Consider the following 21,007-nt stretch of genomic DNA (forward strand, 5'->3'; position numbering starts at 1 on the left):
CCAAATAATGAGGTTTCTCGTTCTACGCGGTGGTAGATGCTGTGCTGTCAGTGCTCAGCTAAAGATGCACAAGGGAGGCTCTGCTGGTCTCTGGAGGTTTCTCTCTGTACAGCTCCTGGACCCACAGGTCCACCTCATCAATTCAGAGACAGCTGTCCTCTGCCTGGGCTCCAGGCTACACACAGGGCAACAGCAAGACTCACCTTGCTGGGTTTTAGTCCCTCGGGACCACTGTCCTTCACTCTGGTGCCAAGGCTTCAGTACCCTTGTGTCATGTGCTTCGTTGGCTTTCTTATTTCCATATTGGAGGGTAAACCCATCCCTAGCCCCCCTTGGCCAGAAGCAGGAGTGTCAGATCAGAGAACGGCAGGTGTGACACTCTCCAGGGTTCTTCTTTCCCTTTGCCATGACAACCAGCGACACAGAGGATTGGGGGGGGGGCGGGGTGTCCTCTGGTGCCAGAGGAAGGAGCCTGCAGGACCCACACAGCTTTAGCAGCAAGGAGATTCACTGTTTTAGCCGCTAAGACTTTAGGTTTGTTACTACAGCAGAAAACAGCCCATTCTGACCAAATGGGGTTTCCTAAGTGTTACATGAGACAGAGTCTCATCATCTATGAGAACATCGTACTTGAAGAGAGCATACAGAAGTGCTCGGTCCACAGCAAAGAGACCACACAAACCACACGTTAGACGACACTGGCCAGGGACGACTGTGACTCCACGGCTGTGATTAATCTTGATTGTGCACCAGGCTTCACTGTGCTGGGTGCACTCAGGGGAAATGGACAGAATGGTGAAGAAAACAGCACAGCCCCTCCTTCTGGAGCTCACCGAATAGCGACAAAGAAGCTCCCTAGTGAATATCCGATGTCATTACCGACTGATGAGTGCTGTGCCGAAAGCTTGCAGCTTGCTACCAGCGTGGGGAATGCTAGCTTCTGGAGGATTCGGGAAGGCTTCTTTAAGGAAGTGACATATGAGCCATGATCTGAAGCACACGCAGGCATGAACCAGGTGCAGAGAACCCCCGGAGGGGAGAGGCTGGACCGAGGCAGGACAGGCCCCTGCAGGCCTCGAGCCACAGAAAGGATCTGGTTGGGGGCGCCAGGGTGTCTCAGTCAGTTAGGCGTCTGACTCGGGCTCAAGTCATGATCTCACAGTTCATAGGTTCGAGCCCCACAACGGGCTCTGTGCTGACAGCTCGGAGGCCGGAGCCTGCTTCGGATTGTGTCTCCCTCTCTCTCTGCCTCTCCCCTGCTCATGCTGTCTCTTTCTCTCTCAAAAATAAATAAACATTAAAAAAAATTAGGGGTGCCTGGGTGGCTCAGTTAAGTGTCCGACTTTGGCTCAGGTCATGATCTTGCGGTTCGTGGGTTCAAACCCCACATCAGGCTCTGTGCTCTGTGCGGATAGCTCAGAACCCAGGGCCTGCTTTGGATTCTGTGTCTCTGCCCCTCTCCCACTTGCGCTCTTTCTCAGAAATAAACATTAAAAATAATTTAAAAAAAAAAAAAAAGGATCAGGTTGTGTCCAGATAGCACTTAGAACCGCTGGAGGGCTCTGGACTTGGTGCACGGGTGGCACAATGGAAAAGCACCCTTACAAGGGCCGTTGAGGTGGCGTGGAGAATGGACTCCTGGGAACGGGGGTGGGGTGGAGGGGCTGGGCGGCCCCCAGGGGGTTGTCAGCTGGAGAGCTGGAGTGGGGAACAGTCTCAGATATGGCGAATCCTGACAGGTCCCTAACCGCTCAGATGTAAACGTGGGACGCAGGGACACGTCCAGGTTGGCTCTGGCTGATTCGATGGACAGGGCTGTCAGCTGTGAGTGGGCACGGTGGGAGAGGGCCAGCTTTGGGGCTGGGGGGGTCACAAACCCCACGGGTTGGACAAGCTGGGACATCCAGGTGGATAAGCTGGGGCGCTTTGTTTCAGCAAAGGATGCAGCCAGCAACCACCCCCCCCCCACCTCCCACCCCTGCCAGCATCGTGTGGGATAAGCAGTCAGCCTCACTGATCTAGACAGCTCCCCCCCTTCCCCCACTATGCTGTGGCTCCATTTTGTGGCTCACACTCAGGAGAGGAGGGGAGCTGGGGGTTTCCGGCCAAGCTCTGGACTGTCACGCAAGTGGGGAGGTACCAGCCCTCGGGAGGGGAGCACCCCATCGTGCAACAGGCAGTATTCGGCAGGCTCCTCCTCGCTCTTCCCCGGCCAGCGTGCTGGGCTGGGCTCCCTGTAAAGACACACGCTGGGTCTATGTCCCACCGATGGGACCCCTTCCCCCGTGGGGCTCCCTCCTCACGGAAGGAGAAACCCCGTCAATGGGGAAAGAGCAGGCTGTTTGGTTCGAAGGCAGCAGGATGTGGACCTCCGTGCTCTGGCGGGGGTTGTCTGCAAACGTCACCTGCCCGCACCTGGGGACCGTGGGGAGCAGGGCTGGTCCCGGCTCTTCGTCCGAGCCGCCTAGGGCCACTTCTGGATTATTCTGCCCACGGCACCACCGCACGTACAAGCATTCATCCCTGTCATTCCAGAACCAGGATCCCTTTGGTGTCGGTGCCGAGTCCCCCCTTTCTGTGGGAATTTGTTTTCAGGGCACGTGGAGGGACTATTCACAGATCGATGCTGTTGGTTTCCAGCACATCATGTGGCCGTTAGCAGAGCAAATCGCTTCTCAGTGTCCCTACGTCACAAAGCAGCACAGGAGCAGTGATGAGCCAGATGTGTCTGCACAGCAACGAACCCGCCTCCACTGAAGTGTGCTGAAAGGCTGCCTTTGTGTGGAAGAGAACCGTGTAGGTCCGGCCCCTACAGGAAGGTCAAGTGAACCAACTCTATTCACTGGCAGAATTAGCTGCTACCGGAAACTACCTAAAGTTGGACAAAAGTATCTAAGACAGGCTCTCGTAGTTCAATCCCTAAGGACTGGATGGGACTTAAGGTGTTTTATAACTTTAAAATGACGATCCTAACAGATGGGAACATAAGGGATGTTCCGGGCCACCTGTCCAAAGAAAAGCCTTAAGTTTTCCCCTCTCTGGCTACTTCTCTTTTTCACATCCATTTTCTCCCGATCTAAGCTTTGCCAAAGATACGACACACACCTTCTTCGCTGTTTTTCAGATCCCCGTGAAAGCTTCTGATACACCTCAGTGTCTCCGACAATGTGTCAAATGGCCTAGACATCAAGTGGGTTTTGGGCTGGACAGGAATCAAGACGCAGTCGACGGCAAGAACTACGACTATTCTCCAAAGACGCCGTGGGTGGGGGGCCGCCCGGAACGGGTGGTCGGAGAGGAGGGCCAGCGATTGAAAAACACAGGTCACCGCACCTTTTATTTGTTATTATACAAACCGATGGGACACGACAATTACTCGACTCCTCAAAACAGTCTTCGTGCCTTTCAAAATCCAACGGGAAGTCGCGGAGGCCACCTGGCGCCGAGAAGCCTCGAGCTTCGCGCATTCGGATGATGCCGTGGCTGGAAAGGCCGCGTAAGGTCTGTGACCCTCCCTCCCGCACCCGGGATTCTCCGAGGCGGTTTCCTGTCGGACCGAGTGAGGTGGCACCTGGCGCAGGGGGCACGTCCACGGAAGTGCCGTTCCGGGGGCCCAGACTCTTCCTCGCCACAGAGCACGCAATTCACGGGGAGCGGCGGCGGCCTGGGATCCAGCTCTGCGAGAGTCACACCGTGAACGTGGCACAGGACCCCACACCCTTACAAATCCACGGGTCCAAGGTAAGTTCTCGCGACTGCTTAATCTAGGACACACAGCACGGACTCACAGAGCTGGGTGGCCACAACGGCCTGATCTAATGTCCTCCCGTGAACACAGCTGCGCACCTGGCGTCAGTTAAAACATGAAATACTTCCCGTCAGTAAACAGCGATGCACACGCAGAACAATCTATGGTCGGGGACTCTTTTGGTTGAGTGGTTTTTGTTTTGTTTTTCTGCTCCCCAGCTCTTGCAAACGCAAATTCACAGCAACTGTTTTAAGACAACACGAACCTATCTGGCCTCAGGTAGTGACCCTGGTAAGACTAAAAGTGAGTAAGACCAAGCGTGTCTACAGGAAACTCAGGAGTGGCGCATTTTTATCTGGAGTTCTAGCTGATTATCACACAGGGGATCGTCCCACATCTGTGTGTGTAAATGAACAAGCGGGCACCAGGGCCACGCGGCCTACACTGGGATCTTGAGGAGCATCCGATGCGTCCTTACTCGAGGCACAAAAACAACGTCTTTTAAAAAAATAAAACTGTGATTTAAAAGGCCTTTATTTCATAGGGAAGCGGAACAGGAGATAAAGGCTAAAAGAGGTTTCATCCTGTTTGTATTTTCACTTGGTCAAAAAAAAAAAAAAACTGTCAGTGATTTTTTTTTTCTTTTTTTTTTAAATACATTAGGAACCTCGGTATTCTTGATGACACCATGGGACCCGGACCGCTTACATTTGGAGGATGAGGACAGGATTTGAGAAAATATATCACTCCTAGCCCAAGTTCGTTTGATGGATTATTGTGTATAAAGCAGTTAATTATATACATAAATAACATAAAAATAATTATCATAAATTAAAGAGTCAAATAATCTCCCACTATTAATTCAACTGCAGGCAGGAGACGGGAGTGTGACCGAGCTGTGTCCACGGTGCGGACTCTGGGGACGCTCTTACGTGCCGCGTGGGTGACGGGAGGTCCTTAGTTCTGAAGACAGGTATTGCACGATACGAATTCGAGCCCCGTCCTCAAGATCTCACGACTCGGAATCAAGGGAAATGCTGAGGACGCTGCATTTTGCAGAAGGAGTGGCCCTTGGCCTCCCTGGCGGCCCTAGACGCCTCCCGCCTCACGGGTCCACTACTGACGTGTCACTCTTTCTTCAAGGTGGTCTCCCAAATAACACGGGATGCGTGACAAAGAGCGATCAAGGCCGCAGCAAGGCAGACGTATCATTTCATTTTGCACAGCATTAAAAAGTCTCAGGAGGCTAAAACCTGCTGCGCCTCTGGTTCCCCGGCTGAGCAGCGGGCTCGCGTGAGCCTGGCCCACCACCTCTGACACACCGGGGACGCGGCGTGTGACAGCGTGTGCGCCGGGGACGCGGGGATGGCGCTTACTCGGCACGTGCGAGCACGAAGGCCATTAACGCTCCTACTGACGAACGGACCGCCTCTGCTTTCACGACCGCCCAGCAGCAAATGGCCGTATCTGTGTGCTTCAGAAAAACCTACACTTTTCCATTGTAAAGAGCCAAACCTCCTGCAATATTTTTATCGGAAGTTGGTCCTGAAGCAGATCAACCTTTGGACTGAAGTTGCCACAGAAAGAAAACGTGACTTTCCTCCCTGCTCTTCGGTGGCTCTGGCTGAGCCTCAGCCGTAATAAATATATTTGGATGGCGGCGGATCCCGACACGGCTCTGCGGGAGCCACCAGAGGGGACGGCACGGGGCCGACTTGTCCCACACAGTGGGGTGTCCCCTGTGTTCAGGCACCGGCGCAGAACTGGACGTGGACCGACACTCCTACAGTGCAAACGACTTTAGCGTGTCAAAATCAAGAACGACGTGGCCATGACGGCGTCCCGGATACGTAATATGTGCTTGAGATAAAGTTAAAAAAACGAAAGCTGAGACTAAAAGTGAATCCACGCGTTATGTTACAAAGAGGCCTTTCGGGCCCGAGTCAGTGACCTCCGGGGACCCCTCACCCATCATAAGGCCAGAGGGGGGTCGTCCGCAGCCAAGGAACACCTCCTCACGGGTCTTCGGCCCAAAATTGGTGCATCGAGTTGGACTCAACTCAGATCTCCAAGAGGAAAACAAACGTTACTTTAACTTCTATCTGCTCATTCGCCAGAAACAGCCGGAAGGGAGGCGAAAATGGCGTTTCCTTGCAGCCGGTGGCCTCGTGGGAACCCGTTCTCTGTGCTGACGCAGCGAGTGAGGCCCGAAAGGACACCAGCGGGCCACTCTGCTCCTCGTAACGTATCACTCACCTCTCGGCCCCTGCTCGCCTCGCTTGCCCGGACCCCGTGTCCACCAACCAGTTCTGTTAGGGGAGGCGGGTGACACGCGGCCTTGCCGGGCACAGGCTGAGCCGCTCACACATGCTGCCACCTGCCAGGAGTCACCCCCAGGCACGCTATCAGATGGCAGTGCTAGCCGGGGGGGGGGGGGGGGGGGGGGGTGTCTGGAGACAATTCCGCAAAGCTGAGTCAACCTTACTTACACCTCAAGGACGATGTTTTTCTCTCGGTTTGGTATCCAGCAGACAAATCTCAAAAATAAGCAAGAGCACCTGTGGGCAGGGCTCCTCGTGAGTTCTTGGCGCTTTGACTCAGTAGCTGTACATGTGCTGCTGGGGCTCGGCCGGCACCTGGGGCTGGGGCGCGGGCGGCTGGGGCGCGGGCGGCTGGGGCGCGGGCAGGACGTCCGTCTGGGGCACCGCCCGCCACGTGAGCGGGTGCTGGTCGCTGAGCTGGTTCCCCAGGGGCGTGATGGAGTTGACCAGGGTAGTCAGGTTGATGAAGTGCGCCACGGACTGCGGGTTCGAAGCTTCCGGCTGCGGGTGGATCTGGATGTCGTTCTGGCGGTTGTGCAACATGGCAGAGCCGCTCACGGTGTCAAAGGTCACGGTCAGGATCGAGTTGTCCAGCTGTAGCTGGCGCTCCGGGGTGGTCAGGTGCCCGACAGCCACGGGCTGGAGGTTGGTAAACTGAGTCCCGGCTGCAGTGGTGATGGGGGTCACGGTGATGTTGGTCAAGCCGACGGAGCTCGACGGAGTGGTCACGTTTGGGTCCCCCAGCGTCACTACCACCTGCAAGAGTCACGCACGACACAAAGCGTCAGGAGCGTCTGCAAAATGGACAACCGCCGAACTTTATGTTGCGCTTTAGACGGGAGCCATCTCAGCACGTGGGGTGACCCCACATCCGGCCCAGACGAAGAGGAAACACCGGGGGGTGGAAGATTAAACCGAGTTAGTCTCGTCCCAGAAAAAGAATTCTAGTGACAAAGGGCAGTAAGACACAGACACAAACGACGTCCCAGGCTGGAGAAGATGGGGGCGAAGAGGTAACGAGAAAGACAGACGTGCGCCCCGCCTCTCCCATTCCCTCCAGCCCCGCGCCTGGCTGCTGCTTAACGGAAATGCCAACCCCGAAGCACCGCACAGATGTGCGGCCCAGGAGCGCACCCGTTCGAGAGAAAGGACAGGAATGAGCTGCCAAAGACACTCAAGAAACGTGTGCGACTGCGATGAGTATCCAAGACTGAGGACCAGCACGCGGTGATGACACATTTGGGAGCCAGATTTGGGAGAACCAAAGTGCTGATGTTGAGCAAACTGGAGACGCCCACGGACAGCGGCACACAGGCCGGCCCCGAGCATCCCTCCCGGGGCTGAGGGGTCCCTGCATCCCTCCCCTGGCACTGGGGGTCCCTGCATCCCTCCCCTGGGGCTGGGGGGGTCCCTGCATCCCTCCCGGGGCTGGGGCTCCCTGCATCCCTCCCGGGGCTGGGGGGTCCCTGCATCCCTCCCCTGGCACTGGGGGTCCCTGCATCCCTCCCCTGGGGCTGGGGGGTCCCTGCATCCCTCCCGGGGCTGGGGGGTCCCTGCATCCCTCCCGGAGCTGGGGGGTCCCTGCATCCCTCCCCCGGGGCTGGGGGTCCCTGCATCCCTCCCCTGGGGCTGGGGGGTCCCTGCATCCCTCCCGGGGCCGGGTGGGCCCCTGCATCCCTCCCGGGGCTGGGGGGTCCCTGCATCCCTCCCCCGGGCCTGGGGGTCCCTGCATCCCTCCCGGGGCTGGGGGGTCCCTGCATCCCTCCCCCGGGGCTGGGGGTCCCTACATCCCTCCCGGGGCTGGGGGGTCCCTGCATCCCTCCCCCGGGGCTGGGGGTCCCTACATCCCTCCCGGGGTTGGGGGGTCCCTGCATCCCTCCCGGGGCGGGGGGGGCCCACTTCCGTGACGAAGGAACACATGGAGGCCACTTCTAACCTCCCAGAAACAACCTGATCCCCAACCAGGCGGGCCCGGCTGTCCCTCGCACACTCTACGGTCACACCACTGTTCACGACGACAGGTGTGACGTCTAGCTCTAAGCTGGGACTCGCGCAGCTGGCACGAGCTCCCGGGATTAAGGCTACGTGGGCCGCGGGCCACCAAGGGGCCGCCCCCGAGTCAGGCGTGTGCGCAGGAACATGTGCGGCGCGCGGCGGAAAGGGGGCCACCTGCTGGATGCTCTGCACCGCAGAGTCGGTCTCGTCACCCACGCCGGACAGCACGGGCTCCTTCTCCGAGTACTCGCTGAAGGCGGCCTCCTCGGGCACCGGGGCGCCGGCCGCCTCCGCCTCCGGCTTCTGCTTCCTCTTGTGGGCCCTCCTGGCAGCTTTCGCGTGCTTGCCCTCGGCCAGCTCCTCCTGCTCCAGACTCAGCTCAGGCTGCGGCGACAGAAGGCTCATCAACGTCAGGGTCACTGGGGCGTGTCCCCAGAGTGGCCACGGGGCTCCCAGCACTGTCCCGGCCACCTCCCTAGGCCACCACGCTGCTGCAGGGAACAGTGACCGCGGTGTGTCTGCTCCTTTGCGCCTCCAGGGGCTGGGGCGTGTTCCTGCCGGGTTCACTTTCTTTTCAGTGAAGAAAATCACACAGAAGTCGTACTTCTAAGAGCCGCGTCTCGCGCTGGCACGCGGACCAGCGTTTCGGCCTGGTGAGCTCGGCCCGAGGCTGCAATGCCTCTCGTGTCCACGCTTCCACCCCCAGGCTGAAGCGAATGCACGAGACAAACGATCCTGGATCGTCAGGATGGCTCTGACCCCAAGAACTTTACGGTCACCTCCTCTGGGGACAGCAATGGTGGCCAGCCATAATGGCGACCCCAGAGAGGTGCCCTGCGCACTTCTCTGCACCCGTCCAGGGCGCACTGCCACACTGTGGCCGGCCTCCTGAACCTGGCTGACGCCACGATTGAGCTCAGCATCGCAGAGGCCACTGAGCAGTGGTGGCTGGCAAGGCCTCCAGACTAGTCCCCGACCACGTCTCCTGGGCCCCTGATGCCATCCCAGGTGACAGGATCCCACCCAGTGACAGACCCAGAGGAAGCCTGCCAGGGCCAGGCCATCGTGGGGCTGCCCTCACAGGGGCTGGACGTGGGTCGTGGGCCCCTGGTGCACCCCAGGCCTTCCTCTGCTCACTCACGACGGCCCAGCACCTGAGCACTGTGCTCAAAGCACCGCTTCCAGTACAGGGATGTGAACGTGATTTTAAAGGAATCAAGAGCATGGCATATTCCCTTTACAAGAAAAAACCATTTTTATGAAGACGTTGGCTAAAAGTTCATCTAATAAAGTTATTTTGGTTACCACAATCTAATTATGCTAAGCTTTTATGGAAACCGTGATAGTTAATTTTATGCGTCACTGAGGCTGGGCTAGGGCACCTGGGTGTTTGGTTGCCCAGCGAAGATGCTGTGAAGGTGTTTTTTAGAGGAGCTTGACATTAAATCAGTGGACTCCCAGTAAAGCAGATGACCCCCTATGGTATGGGTGGGCCTCACCCAATCAGTCGAAGGCCTTAACAGGAAAACCTGAGGTCCCTGGGGAAGAGGGACCTGTGCCTCGAGGCAGCCGTCAGACTCCAGCTACAGCGTGAACTCTTCCCTGGGTCTCAGCCCGCCCACCCGCCCTGCAGATTTAGGACTTACCAGCTTCCACGATCACATAAGCCAATTCCTTAAAATAAACCTAACTTTGTCTCTACACCCACACCCCCTACCGCTTCTCCAGGGAGCTTGAAGATTGCTATCTATTCTCTAAAATGAGATACCTCAGTATTGAAAACGACTGAAGTTCTGGAAACGTTACAGAAACTAGGAGACGTTCCAAAAAGCCTTGGGAGAGAGAACCTACTAGAAAACGAGAGATGCCGGTGAAAGGAAGGGACTGGGGGCCCTGCCCAAAGGCCCCTCGCAGCACCCGTCTGGGCCCCTCCGCCCCACCCTGCGGGCCTGCTCGGTGCGCACCTGGACAATGCCGATGGAGGAGGCATCGATGGTGGTGGTCTCCGGGAGGTGGTCCAGATCATCGATCCTCACGGCCAGGACCTGCGAGCGAGCACGGGTGGTGAGCCAGGGGACGCTGCGCCGGCAGCCGATTCGGTCATTCTGACCCAGCCCGGCTCGGCGCCGTCTGGCCCCGGCCCTTCCTTCCCTCACCCCCGTCTCCCCGCGTTTCAAGTTTCTGTGATGCTCTTACACACGGGGGGCGGGGGGGAGAGGGGTGCACCTGTCTCTTTTCTGCCTTTTTTTTTTTTGCCTCACACTATATGCCTCCCATAGATGAATTTTCTGTGACTCCTCTGTTAGTTCATACGATAAGCGGGGCAGGATCGGATACAAACAGCAAACCTGTCCCATGAAGAATCACCAAAAATGAAACGGTTCTACTTGAAACGCTACTTTTCAACTGGACACAGGTACGGGAACTTACTCTCGTCAATTCGGTGGTGAGGTGACCCCTCGCCCCCGCCTTCCCTCCATGAGTCACACTGCGGACCCTCACGCTGTCACGCGCTCCCCTGGGGGCCACCAGCCCTCCCATGGCTCAGGGGTGTCCTGCCCCTGATTCTCACCCACAAGCCAGTTCACGTGCTGCTGTGCTGATTCAGGGAATTAAATCCCAAGTGGGACAGTGCAGCGTGAGTGCAGAGAGAAGGGGCCCCCAGGAAGGCACGGTACAGGTGAGCCCTAAGAAAAGGGAACGCGCGTGGAAAGCCTACGTGAGATCGGGGGGGAAACCGTAAGTCTGTCTGCGAGGGTTCTTCACCCGGACAGCTTTGCAAGCGCCTTTACGCTTTTGCCCAACTAAGCAGGCGGAGAATCGTGGACTAGACGCGGTAGGTGCGGCTTCCGTCTCCGTCACCAGCCGCCTCCCTGCTGACACACACACTCTCGTACAGCCTGGTGTCAGCGGCAGCACGAACAGCCACAGCAGAGCTCGCCCAGGCGTCCCCAGGACCCCGCCACGTTCTCCGCCGTCTGGGGTCACCTCCTCCGCGTGCCGTGCTTCCTGCGGCGGCTCTACCTCTCGTCCACCTCCTGCTCTTCCCTCGGTCTCCCACCCTGGACGGCCAAGTCCAGGAGGGGGAGACACATCCTGCCCGGCTGGCTTCCCGGGGCTCACCAGCAGCGGCTCACGCGTGTGTCTGAACGACACAGAACGAAACACAGGAATGGCCCATGGAGACCAGGCCGAAGCCTCGGGGAACAGAAGAGGTGGGAACAGAAGGGCCACCACGGCACTCTCGCTGCCCTTGGACGCTCGTTTTTCCCAGGGCGGGTGTGTTCAGGCAGGCTACGCAGACCACTGCCCCCCTCTGAGAAGCAGGCCCAAGAAGGCGACCTTGCACAGCGATCAGTTAAGTAGGAAGCGATCTCTAGCCCCGGCAAAAGGACTCGCTGGACAGAAGCGCTCGCCGAGCACCCCCGTTAACCAAGGCCTCTCTCTGCACCCAGCGACCCATGTCACCCACCCGGTCCGTGAAAACCGACCTGCACGCTCTTCGTGAACGCCCGTAACTACAGACGCTCCCACAACAGAGAACTTGCACAGGCTCCAGACTCATCGGGTGCCGCTGGAGAGGGCGCAGCGCCCACCCCGGGCCCCGAGACCTGGACGTCACTGTGGCCGACAGGGGTCGGCCGAGGGGACACTAACACTCGGGCTCCCGCAACCCGGCTGCTCTGCAAGGTGAAAACCCTGGCTGGCGGCTCGCGGAAGAGGGAATTAAGAGGAGCTCAGCTGGGGGAGTCCCAACTACACAGGCTCAGCTCAGAATGGCTCCGGGCACACAGCGGGGGGGTCCTGAACCGGCTGCGGGGGGTGGGGGGGCAAGGCAGGGCTCCAGAAGGGAAAGAAACACCTACTGTCCCCACATTATGGCAGATGGTGCTTTTATGATGGCAAAAGTAATCCCTGTTCGTTAAAAGAAATTCTTACAGACGGAGAAAATACGAAAACAAGAAATTACCCACAACTTCAACACCAGGAGACCACGGTGCAACACTGTCTTCTCTTCTTTCTGTGCTGACCACTTATTTTATTTTTTTTAATTTATTTTGAGAGAAAGAGAGTGAGAAAGAGCACGGTCGGGGAGGGGCAGAGAGAGGGAGAGAGAATCCCAAGCAGGCTCGTGCCGTCAGCGTGGAGCCCGACGCGGGGCTTGATCCCACGAACAGTGAGATCATGACCTGATTGAAACCAAGAGTCAGACGCTTAACCGACTGAGCCACCCAGGCGCCCTGATCAACCTATTTTGCACAGGTGAGCACCGCGTACACACACATAGCACGTAGGACACGCGGGACGCATAGCACGTATACACGTACATCACGCACCCGCTGCAGCCGCCTTCTTTACGACGGCTGTTCACAACTGTATCTAGAATTCTCTGTGAAACGTGTTCACAGAGCCAAGCGCATTGCTACACTGTCACGAGTTTAACCACATTTCTCCTGCTGGATACCGAGAGGTCCAAGCCATCATTTACAGAGCACTGGGACAATACCGTCCTGCCGTGTCCCAGGAGGACATCCACTGGCCAGAGTGCTGGACGCATGCCAGCCAGCAAGGTCATTTTTAATCTAAAATTCTCCTGCTAAGCCAACACACGGCGGACAGCAGCTTCAGCTAACGTTTGCATTTCCGGGATTTGGCGGGGTGGAACGTTCCTTTCTGGGTTTGAACCTCGTAGATTTCCTTTCCGCGCCTGTGCTTGTTCTTATGGCTTCTCGTTGAATGGCTATCAGCTTTAATATCAGCGACTTACACCTGCTAGTGACAGGAACATCTTGCACGTATTTCCAGCCTGCCCTCTGCTTACCCTTTTGGACCACGGAAGTTCTAACTGGTATGCTGTTCAGACAGTCAAATCTAAAGATGTTTTTGCTTGCGACTTTTCCCGCTGATTTTACACTTGGAAAGTCTTCCCCCGAAGTGATCTGATGTCTGTTTACCTGCATTTCTTTTCTAGTTTTGTTTTTCAGTTAATTCTCAACAAGATGCTAGCAAATTGAATCCAACAGTACATTAAAAGAATTATTCACCATGACCAAGTGGGATTTATTCCTGGGCTGTAGGAGTGGTTCGATATTTGCAAATCAGCCAACATGACAGGCCATGTTTGATAAAACCATATGGTCTGTAAGAACTGTATTATCCTCTCAATAGATGCAGAGAAAGCAGTTGACAAAATACAGCATCCTTTCTTGATAAAAACCTTCAAAAAAGTAGTGATAGATGAAATATACCTCAACATCATAAAGGCCATATAGAAAAGACCCACAGCCAATACCCTTAATGGAGAAAAATTGAGAGTCTTTCCCCTACGATCAGGAACGAGACAAGGATGTCTGCTCTCACCATTAACTATTTAACGTGCTACTGGAAGTCCTAGCCTCAGCAATCAGACCACAAAAAGAAATAAAAGGCGTCCAAATCGGCAATGAAGAAATCAAACTTTCACTACTTGCACACAACATAATACTCTATGTAGAAAACCCAAAAGACTCTACCAAAAAATTGCTAGAACACATAAATTCAGCAAAGCAGCAGGACATAAAATCAATGCACAGAAATCCGTTGCATTTCAATACACCAATAACAAAGCAGCAGAAAAAGAAATCAAGGAATTGATCCCATCTACGGTTGTACCCAAAACAATAAGATACCTAGGAATAAATCAAACCAAAGAGATAAAAGATCTCTACTCTGAAAACTGTAGAAAGCTTGTGAAAGAGATTGAAGAAGACACAAAAAAAATGGAAAAAGGTTCCACGCTCCTGGACAGGAAGAACAAATGTTGTTAAAATGTCAATACTATCCAAAGCAATCTCTACATTTAATGCAATCCCTATCAAAATACCACCAGAATTTTTTCACAGGGCTAGAACAAACAGTCCTAAAATTTGCATGGAACCACAAAAGACCCGGAACAGCCAAAGCAATCCTGAAAAAGAAAACCAAGGCTGGGGGCATCACCATTCTGGACTTCACGCTGTAATCATCAAGACAGTATGGTACTGGCACAAAAACAGACATGTAGATCAATGCAACAGAATAGAGAACCCAGAAATGAACCCACAACTATATGGTCAACTAATGTTGGACAAAGCAGAAAGGAATATCGAATGGAAAAAAGACAGGCTCTTCAGCAAAAGGTGTTGGGAGAACTGGACAGCGACATGCAGAACAATGAACCTGGACCACTTTCTTCCACCAGACACAAAAATAAACTCAAAATGGATGAAAGACCTAAATGTGAGACAGGAAACCATCAAGATCCTAGAGGACACCACAGGCAGCAACCTCTTTGCCCTCGGCCAGAGCAACTTCTTACTAGACACGTCCCTGGAGGCAAGGGAAACAAAAGCAAAAATGAACTACTGGGACCTCATCAAGACGAAAAGCTTTTGCACAAAGAAGGAAACCGTCAACGCAACTAAAAGGCAACCAACAGAACAGAACGGGAGAGGATATTTGCTAACAATGTTACCCGTTAAAGGGTTAGTATCCAAAACCTATGAAGAACTTCTCAAACTCAACACCCAAAAAACAAAAGACCCAGTTAAGAAATGGACAGAAGATGCTTTCCCAAAGACGTCCAGACGGCCAACAGACACATGAAAAGATGCTCGACATCACCAATCATCAGGGAAATACAAATCAAAAACCCCCATGAGATACCACCTCACACCTGCCAGAATGGCTAAAATTAACAACTCAGGAAACAACAGGTTTTGGGAGGATGTGGAAAGGGGAACCGTCGTGCAGTGTTGGTGGGAAAGCAAACTGGTGCAGTCACTGTGGAAAACACCATGGAGGTTCCTCAAAAAGTTAAAAATAGAACTTCCCTACGGCCCAGTAATTGCACTATAGGTATTTACGCAAAGGGTGCAAAAATACAGATTTGAGGGTGCACGTGCACCCCAATGTTTACAGCAGCACTGCCAACAGTAGCCAAACTATGGAAAGAAACGCAACGTCCACCAACTGATGAATGGATAAAAAAGATGCGGTACGTATATACAACGTCGTGTAACTCAGCCACCAAAAGGGATGAAAACCTGCCATTTGCCACGACGTGGATGGAGCCAGAATGTATTATGCTAAGCGAAAGACGTCAGAGAAAGACACAGACTGTATGATTTCACTCATATGTGGAATTTAACAAAACAGATGACCATACGGGAAGAGGAGGGGAAAACAGAGAGGGAAACACCTCTAAGAGAGTATGACAGAGAACAAGCTGAGGGTTGATGGAAGGAAGGGGGTGGGGGATGGGACTAAGGAGGGCACTGGTCGTGCTGAGCACTGGGTGTCGGACGTAAGAGAGGAATCATTAATTCTGCTCCTAAAAACACTATTATGCTGTATGCTAACTAGAATTTAAATAAAAACCTGAAAAAAAAAACTTAACTAGATGAATTATGCAAATGCCCCAGATCTTCCTTTGGAACAAGCGCCCAGGCCATCCAGGGTGTGCCTGCCTCTCTACGACTGCCCCCTCCAGTCAGCACCCTGCTTGGCCCCCACGCCATGTGGAGACTCCCCGTTCTGTACTCTGGATTAGCCGCTCTGGAGGGAGGAACAGGGGAAGGGAATCAGCCTCGTGCTCCTGTCCTGCTGGAATTCCAACAAGAACATAATCTATAACCTTACGGGGCGCCTGGGTCACCCGGGCGGTTGAACATCCGACTCTGGATTTCAGCTCAAGTCACGATCTCACGGTTGTCGTGGGATCGAGACCCACGCCGCGCTCTGTGCTGACAGCTCAGAGCCTGCTTGGGATTCTCTTTCCCTCTCTTTCTGCCCTTCCCCTGCTTGCTATCTCTCAAAATAAATAAACAAACACACTTTAAAAATCTAGAATGTTAGCAAAAAATATGTTTGAGGCTATTCATTCATTCACTGCTTCCCAGGTGCAGGCACTGCAAGTCAGAGGGGAAGGTAAGACCCAGGCCGTGCCTTAAGAACTGTGGGTCTACAGAGGGAGACGGGTCTGTGAGTCAGCACCGGGGGGTCTCCGAGCAGGGGCAGTGCGCACCAGACAGACGGGCAGAGTGGGGGGGGGGGTCTCTGAGCAGGGGCAGAACGGAGGAGATAGAGGAGCGGGGTGGGGGGTCTCTGAGCAGGGGCAACATGCACCAGACAGGGGGCGGGGAGAAGGAAGCACGGGAGTGGGGTCTGGGGGGGGGGGTGGTCTCTGAGCACCAGACAGAGTGGCAGGGGGCAGGGCGAAGTCAGCACTACGGGTCTCCGAGTAGGTTCTGTGTACAACAGACAGAGGGGCGGGGGGCGGGGAGAAGGAAGCGTGGGAGTGGGGGGGGTCTCAGAGAAGGGGCAGGGCGCACCGAACAGGGGGGCGGGGAGAAGGAAGCGCGGGGGGGGGGGGGGGGGGGAAGGTCTCCAAGCAGGGGCAGCACGCACCTGACGGGGGGGGGGGGGGGCCGAGGAGAAGGAAGCGCAGGGGTGGGGGTGGGGGTGTCTCTGAGCAGGGGCAGCGCGCACCTGCCGGACGAACGGGCGGGCGGGGAGAAGGAAGCGCGGGCCCGCCCCCGGCTCACCTCTGGGTGCTTGCGCCGCATGTGTCTGCTCATGGACGCCCTGGTGGACACCTTGGTCCCGCACAGCTGGCAGCTCTGTGCCTCCACCTTGTCGTGGGTGAGCTGCACGTGCTTCTGCAGCATGTACTCGGTGACGTACTTCTTGTCGCACACGGAACACGTCCACTGCTTGCCCACTTCTCGCGCACGCGGGGAGGAGACAAGCCCAAGGTCGTGAGTGGGGTCGTGCCACGGCCCCCAGGGCGGGCGAGGGGGGTGCCTCGCGCCCTGCACGCGCTGCCGGGGTCACCTGCCGGGTGAGGCAGGGGACGGGCGGGCCAGCGGCCTCTCCGTCCCGGCGCACGGCGGCGCGACGCTGCTCCCACATCTGAGAGTCCGACAGTGGGTGCGTGGGAGTGCTGGAGGGCTGATTTTTAAGGGGCAGGGGCCGCCTGCGGAGGCAGCACACCGAATCGTCTGCACACGCCGGCCCCCGCCGCGTGCAGCCCGCCGCCCCGCTTACCCGTGTGGATGAGCTTGTGGGTCTCCATCGTGTTCCTCTCGCTGAAGGTCTTCCCGCACAGCTCGCACATGAAATCTTTGATCCCTGCGGAAGAGGGAGCGCTAATGTCAGGGGCTGGGGGGGAGGGGGCTCAACTCCACTCCTCGCCCGAGGGTCCCCGTGGGTGCCCAGGACGCGGGGGGAAGGGAAACTGCAGGAGACCCCAGAGCAAACGCTGAACCACGGAAAAGCCGGGGCAGCTCAGCGAGCGCCTCCCTCCGCGGGGGGTGGCGTCGCCGCCCGGCCGGGACCCGTGGGACCGCCGTCCACCCCCAACGGGCGGAGCCCACGCGGTGGGCCGTGCTGGGCATCAGCTCCCAGTGAGGGAGGCCGGACACCGCACCGCAGAAGTTCCCCCCCCCCCCCCCCGCCCCGGGACCTCAGTCTGCGGGGATCGGCCTGGCGAGCACGGGTAGAGCCCTCAGACCGCGGCACCCAACGCGGACAAGAAGGTGGACCCTCAGCACGTCTCCTAAACGGCGTTTTCCCCGGAAACGGAAACAAGGAAAGCGATTTTAGAGACCCAGTCGCTCGGTCCTGGGAGTCTGTGCCGAGTCCCTGCGTGTGCAGGGCCCCGAGGTCGCTGAGGGGCAGGCAGTCACAGAGGCAACTATGTCCTGGTGGCCAATGTGCCTGCGGAGCGAGACAGAACCCGAGGAGGCGTGGGGCCCAGTCCCCGGCAGTGACACAGCTCCCCAGAAAAGGCGCAGAGAGTCTCCGATGGGCTCCCCGGGGAAACGAGGGCCCCCGTAATCGCCCAGGGACGCAGGGCCAGTGGCCAGGTGGTGGCCTGGACCCCTGTGGGGGGGCAGTGAGCGAGGGGGGCGCGTGGGTGGGCGGGGCCGGACAGTGCGGGCCTCAAAACCCAGGTGAGGGAGGACACGGGCACACCGAGAGGTTTCCCTGGAAGTTTCATGCACAGACACACCTGGTCCCCTGGGGGACCTCTGAGCTCCCACACCCCCTGGTTCTCACACAGTGTTTATCCACACCTAACGTTTTGTAAGAAAGGAACTCATGTCTGTTGCTACAGAGGCTGTTTCTTCCCCAGTGGTATCACAGACCTCTACGTAAATTAACATCGCTTTTAACGGGCGCCCTGTCCTCTGTGGACGCACAGACACGGAGGTGCTCCGGGGCCTCCCGCCCCAGACGAAACCGTGGCCAGCGGGCCCTTGTCCGATCACGTCTCAGGCCCACGCTCGGGCAGGGAAACGGCCGGCGGGAGGCAAGAACGCTAAGGATCGGCAGGTGGCACCGAGACCCGGTGGCGAGCCGTGCAGGGACCCGGGCTCCCGTGTGTTGGGGACGGGGACGCGCCGGCCGGGCGCCTGGAGGAGGGGACGGCCTCTGACACCTGAGGCCGCCTGCCCACGGCTCCGAGGACGGCACTCGCAGAACCGAGAAGCCGGGCTCGCCGGGAGCCGCAGATCGGGGGATACGACGCGGCCCACCGGGCCACCGGAGCGCAGGCGCTCCGCGGACTCACCCGTGTGCCGCTTGTAGTGCTTGAGCATGTTGACCTTCTGCGCGAACTTGCGGTGGCACTCCTTGCACTCGTACTCCTTGATGCCCTTGTGCAGCTTCATGTGGTGGCGCAGCGCGTGCTTGGTCTTCATGCCTGCCGGCGGGGGAGGGGGGAGGCAGGGGGGACACTCACACTCAGCCAGCCCGCCTCTCCCGCCTCCAGAGCTGCCCTGCACCTGCCCTGCGTTCCCCAGGACCCTGCGCTGCCACAGCGCCCGCACCGGGGACCCTCCACCACTGTGCCCGCACCCAGGACCCTTCCCTGCCGTAGCGCCCCTGCTGGGGACCCTCCACCACTGTGCCCGCACCCCTGCCATGCCCCGCACATGGGACTCTCCATGACAGCATTTGCACCACACCCTAGACCTTCCACGCTGCCTGGGATCTGGGTCCTCGGGCAGGCACAGGTCTTGGTGAGCGTGCAACAAGAGAAGAGGTCGGGACTTGGGGGGTAAATCTCCCAAAGGACCCCCTCCACCAGTGCAGATGGGCACTTATGCCCTCAGAGATCCAGACACGTCTGGACACCTCATGTGATCAGGGGCCTGCCCAGACCTGAGGGTCGGTGCTCAAAGCAACCACTGTGACACAACGGAGTCACCCGCGGAAAGCCGTGCAAGCCCGCCACAGAGTTCCTGCTGGTCTTGAGGACGCTAATGTTAACCGAGATGAGAATTCAGTTTTCTGGACATTAGAACTGTGTGGTACACGCACGGACTTTCAGTCTACCTTTAATTAAGCGTAACGAAGTCAATCTTGGCTAAAGGAGGTGAGAGAAAGTACAACCTAACTTGGGCGTCGAAAAGGGACGACCCTGGTAGAGGGTGTGAGTGAGTGGTGGGGGGGTCCTGGAACAGGGTGTGAACCAGCAGCAGGTGGGGGTCCTAGTACACGGTGTGAATCAGTGGGGGGGGGCGGTTCCTGGCACAGGGTGTGAATCAGTGGGGGGGGGTTTCCAGCACAGGGTGTGCATCAGAAGTGGGGGTCTTGGTTCAGTGGACAGTCTGAACGGAAAGGCCGGGGCCACAGAAGCTGTGGGCAAAAACCACTGCAGAGCAGGTTGGTGGGGGCTCACAAGCGCAAGGCCAATGCGTCCAGTCCTGCTGGCTGCAGACCTAACCGGTCAAGGGGCCCTGGACAGGCCACGGCTGTCACCGCCACACAGAACAGGACCTGGAGGGACTACGGGGTGGGGCAGAGTCCAACCACCGCTGGTACTGCCCTCGGTAACGGTAGTGAAACAACGGCCGCGTCTGGCCACGGTCCCCGCCGGGTTACCTGGGAAACCCCGTCCTGGCGAATGGGGAGGGGAGGCTCAGCCAGCTCCAGCTGCTACTGGACCCCAGGCCCGGCTGAACCCAGGCCTCCACAAACCCTACGCGTGCACGAACCCAGCCTGGCCGGGCTGGGCCTGCACAAACACGGGCCTGCCTCCACGCCAGACCTGCACGAACCCGGGCCCGGCTGAGCTGTGAGAAGCCACGAGAACCGGCCTGTCTGAGCCAGCAGAGGGAGCAGGAGTCTCCCAAGTGCCGGTCCGCCAGAGAAGGCTTCTAAGGCTCCAGGAAGCGCAAACGTGTGAGCCTAGCACTGACTTCGGAAGAGCGTTTTTCCCTTCATAAGCGGGTTTTAGTTTCTCAGTCGAAACCATCACACGCGCTCATAGTGAAAAGCTCCAGGCGACAAGAGGTTAGCCCCGAGGACGCGGCCCAGCAGCCCTGCCAGGTCACCCCGGCCCCCGGGACACCGCTGAACCCATTCTGGCCACGCGGAACAGACCCTCTGCCGTGCGGTCACTTCTGTCAGCGCCATGTGAACCCGCCCCACGCAGCGCGGCCAGTGCAAACCCACCATCACGTTGCTGTCAGCCGTGAACACGACTCACAGCCCGTTAACATGCCTGCCACGCCGGCACCTGCCACGGGACCAGCTCCACTGCAGGTGCCAGACTGAGCAGAAAGCCAAGCCACGCCCCGGCCACACAGGGAGAGGGCCACGTGGGAAGGGATGAAGAAAAGCAGGATAAAGCGGGGACAGGGGGAGAGGGAACAGAAGGGGCCCGGGTGCTGGCTCATCACGTGGGATGTCGGGGGGATCCTCTCAGAGGAGGCGGCTGAAAAAGTGATCTGGAGGAAGTGGGGGAGGGGCCAGGAGCTGCATGGGGGAACAGCATTCCCGGTGGAGGGAACAGTGAGTGCAAAAACCCTGAGGCCAATGTAAATAGTCCCTCAGCGTCTCAAGCTGTCACAACAGTGCTGCAGCAGAAGCTCGTCTTTATGCTGCAAACAGATCTTTGTGCTATTCGTTAACA

At 57.2% G+C, this 21,007-nt stretch overlaps 1 protein-coding gene across 5 annotated transcripts in view; it reads right to left on the minus strand.

Moving 5' to 3' along the window:
• Positions 1-4,264: 4,264 nt before the first annotated feature.
• The window catches only part of PRDM15 (PR/SET domain 15), a 67,915-nt gene continuing 51,172 nt past the window's right edge, over positions 4,265-21,007 (minus strand). For all 5 annotated transcript variants that reach the window (XM_086676021.1, XM_086676019.1, XM_086676017.1 and 2 more), the window contains 6 exons: positions 18,659-18,790; positions 17,131-17,214; positions 16,629-16,804; positions 10,029-10,109; positions 8,239-8,448; positions 4,265-6,825 (listed from right to left, as the gene is read on the minus strand). In XM_086676021.1, coding sequence (XP_086532147.1) covers positions 6,346-6,825; positions 8,239-8,448; positions 10,029-10,109; positions 16,629-16,804; positions 17,131-17,214; positions 18,659-18,790 — 1,163 coding nt within the window. In that variant the 3' untranslated portion in view covers positions 4,265-6,345. The remainder of the gene's footprint in view (positions 6,826-8,238; positions 8,449-10,028; positions 10,110-16,628; positions 16,805-17,130; positions 17,215-18,658; positions 18,791-21,007) is intronic.

This window comes from Puma concolor, chromosome C2 (genome assembly GCF_028749965.1).
Source record: "Puma concolor isolate L17-30 chromosome C2, mPumCon1.1.hap2, whole genome shotgun sequence".
Taxonomy (NCBI): Eukaryota; Metazoa; Chordata; class Mammalia; order Carnivora; family Felidae; genus Puma; species Puma concolor.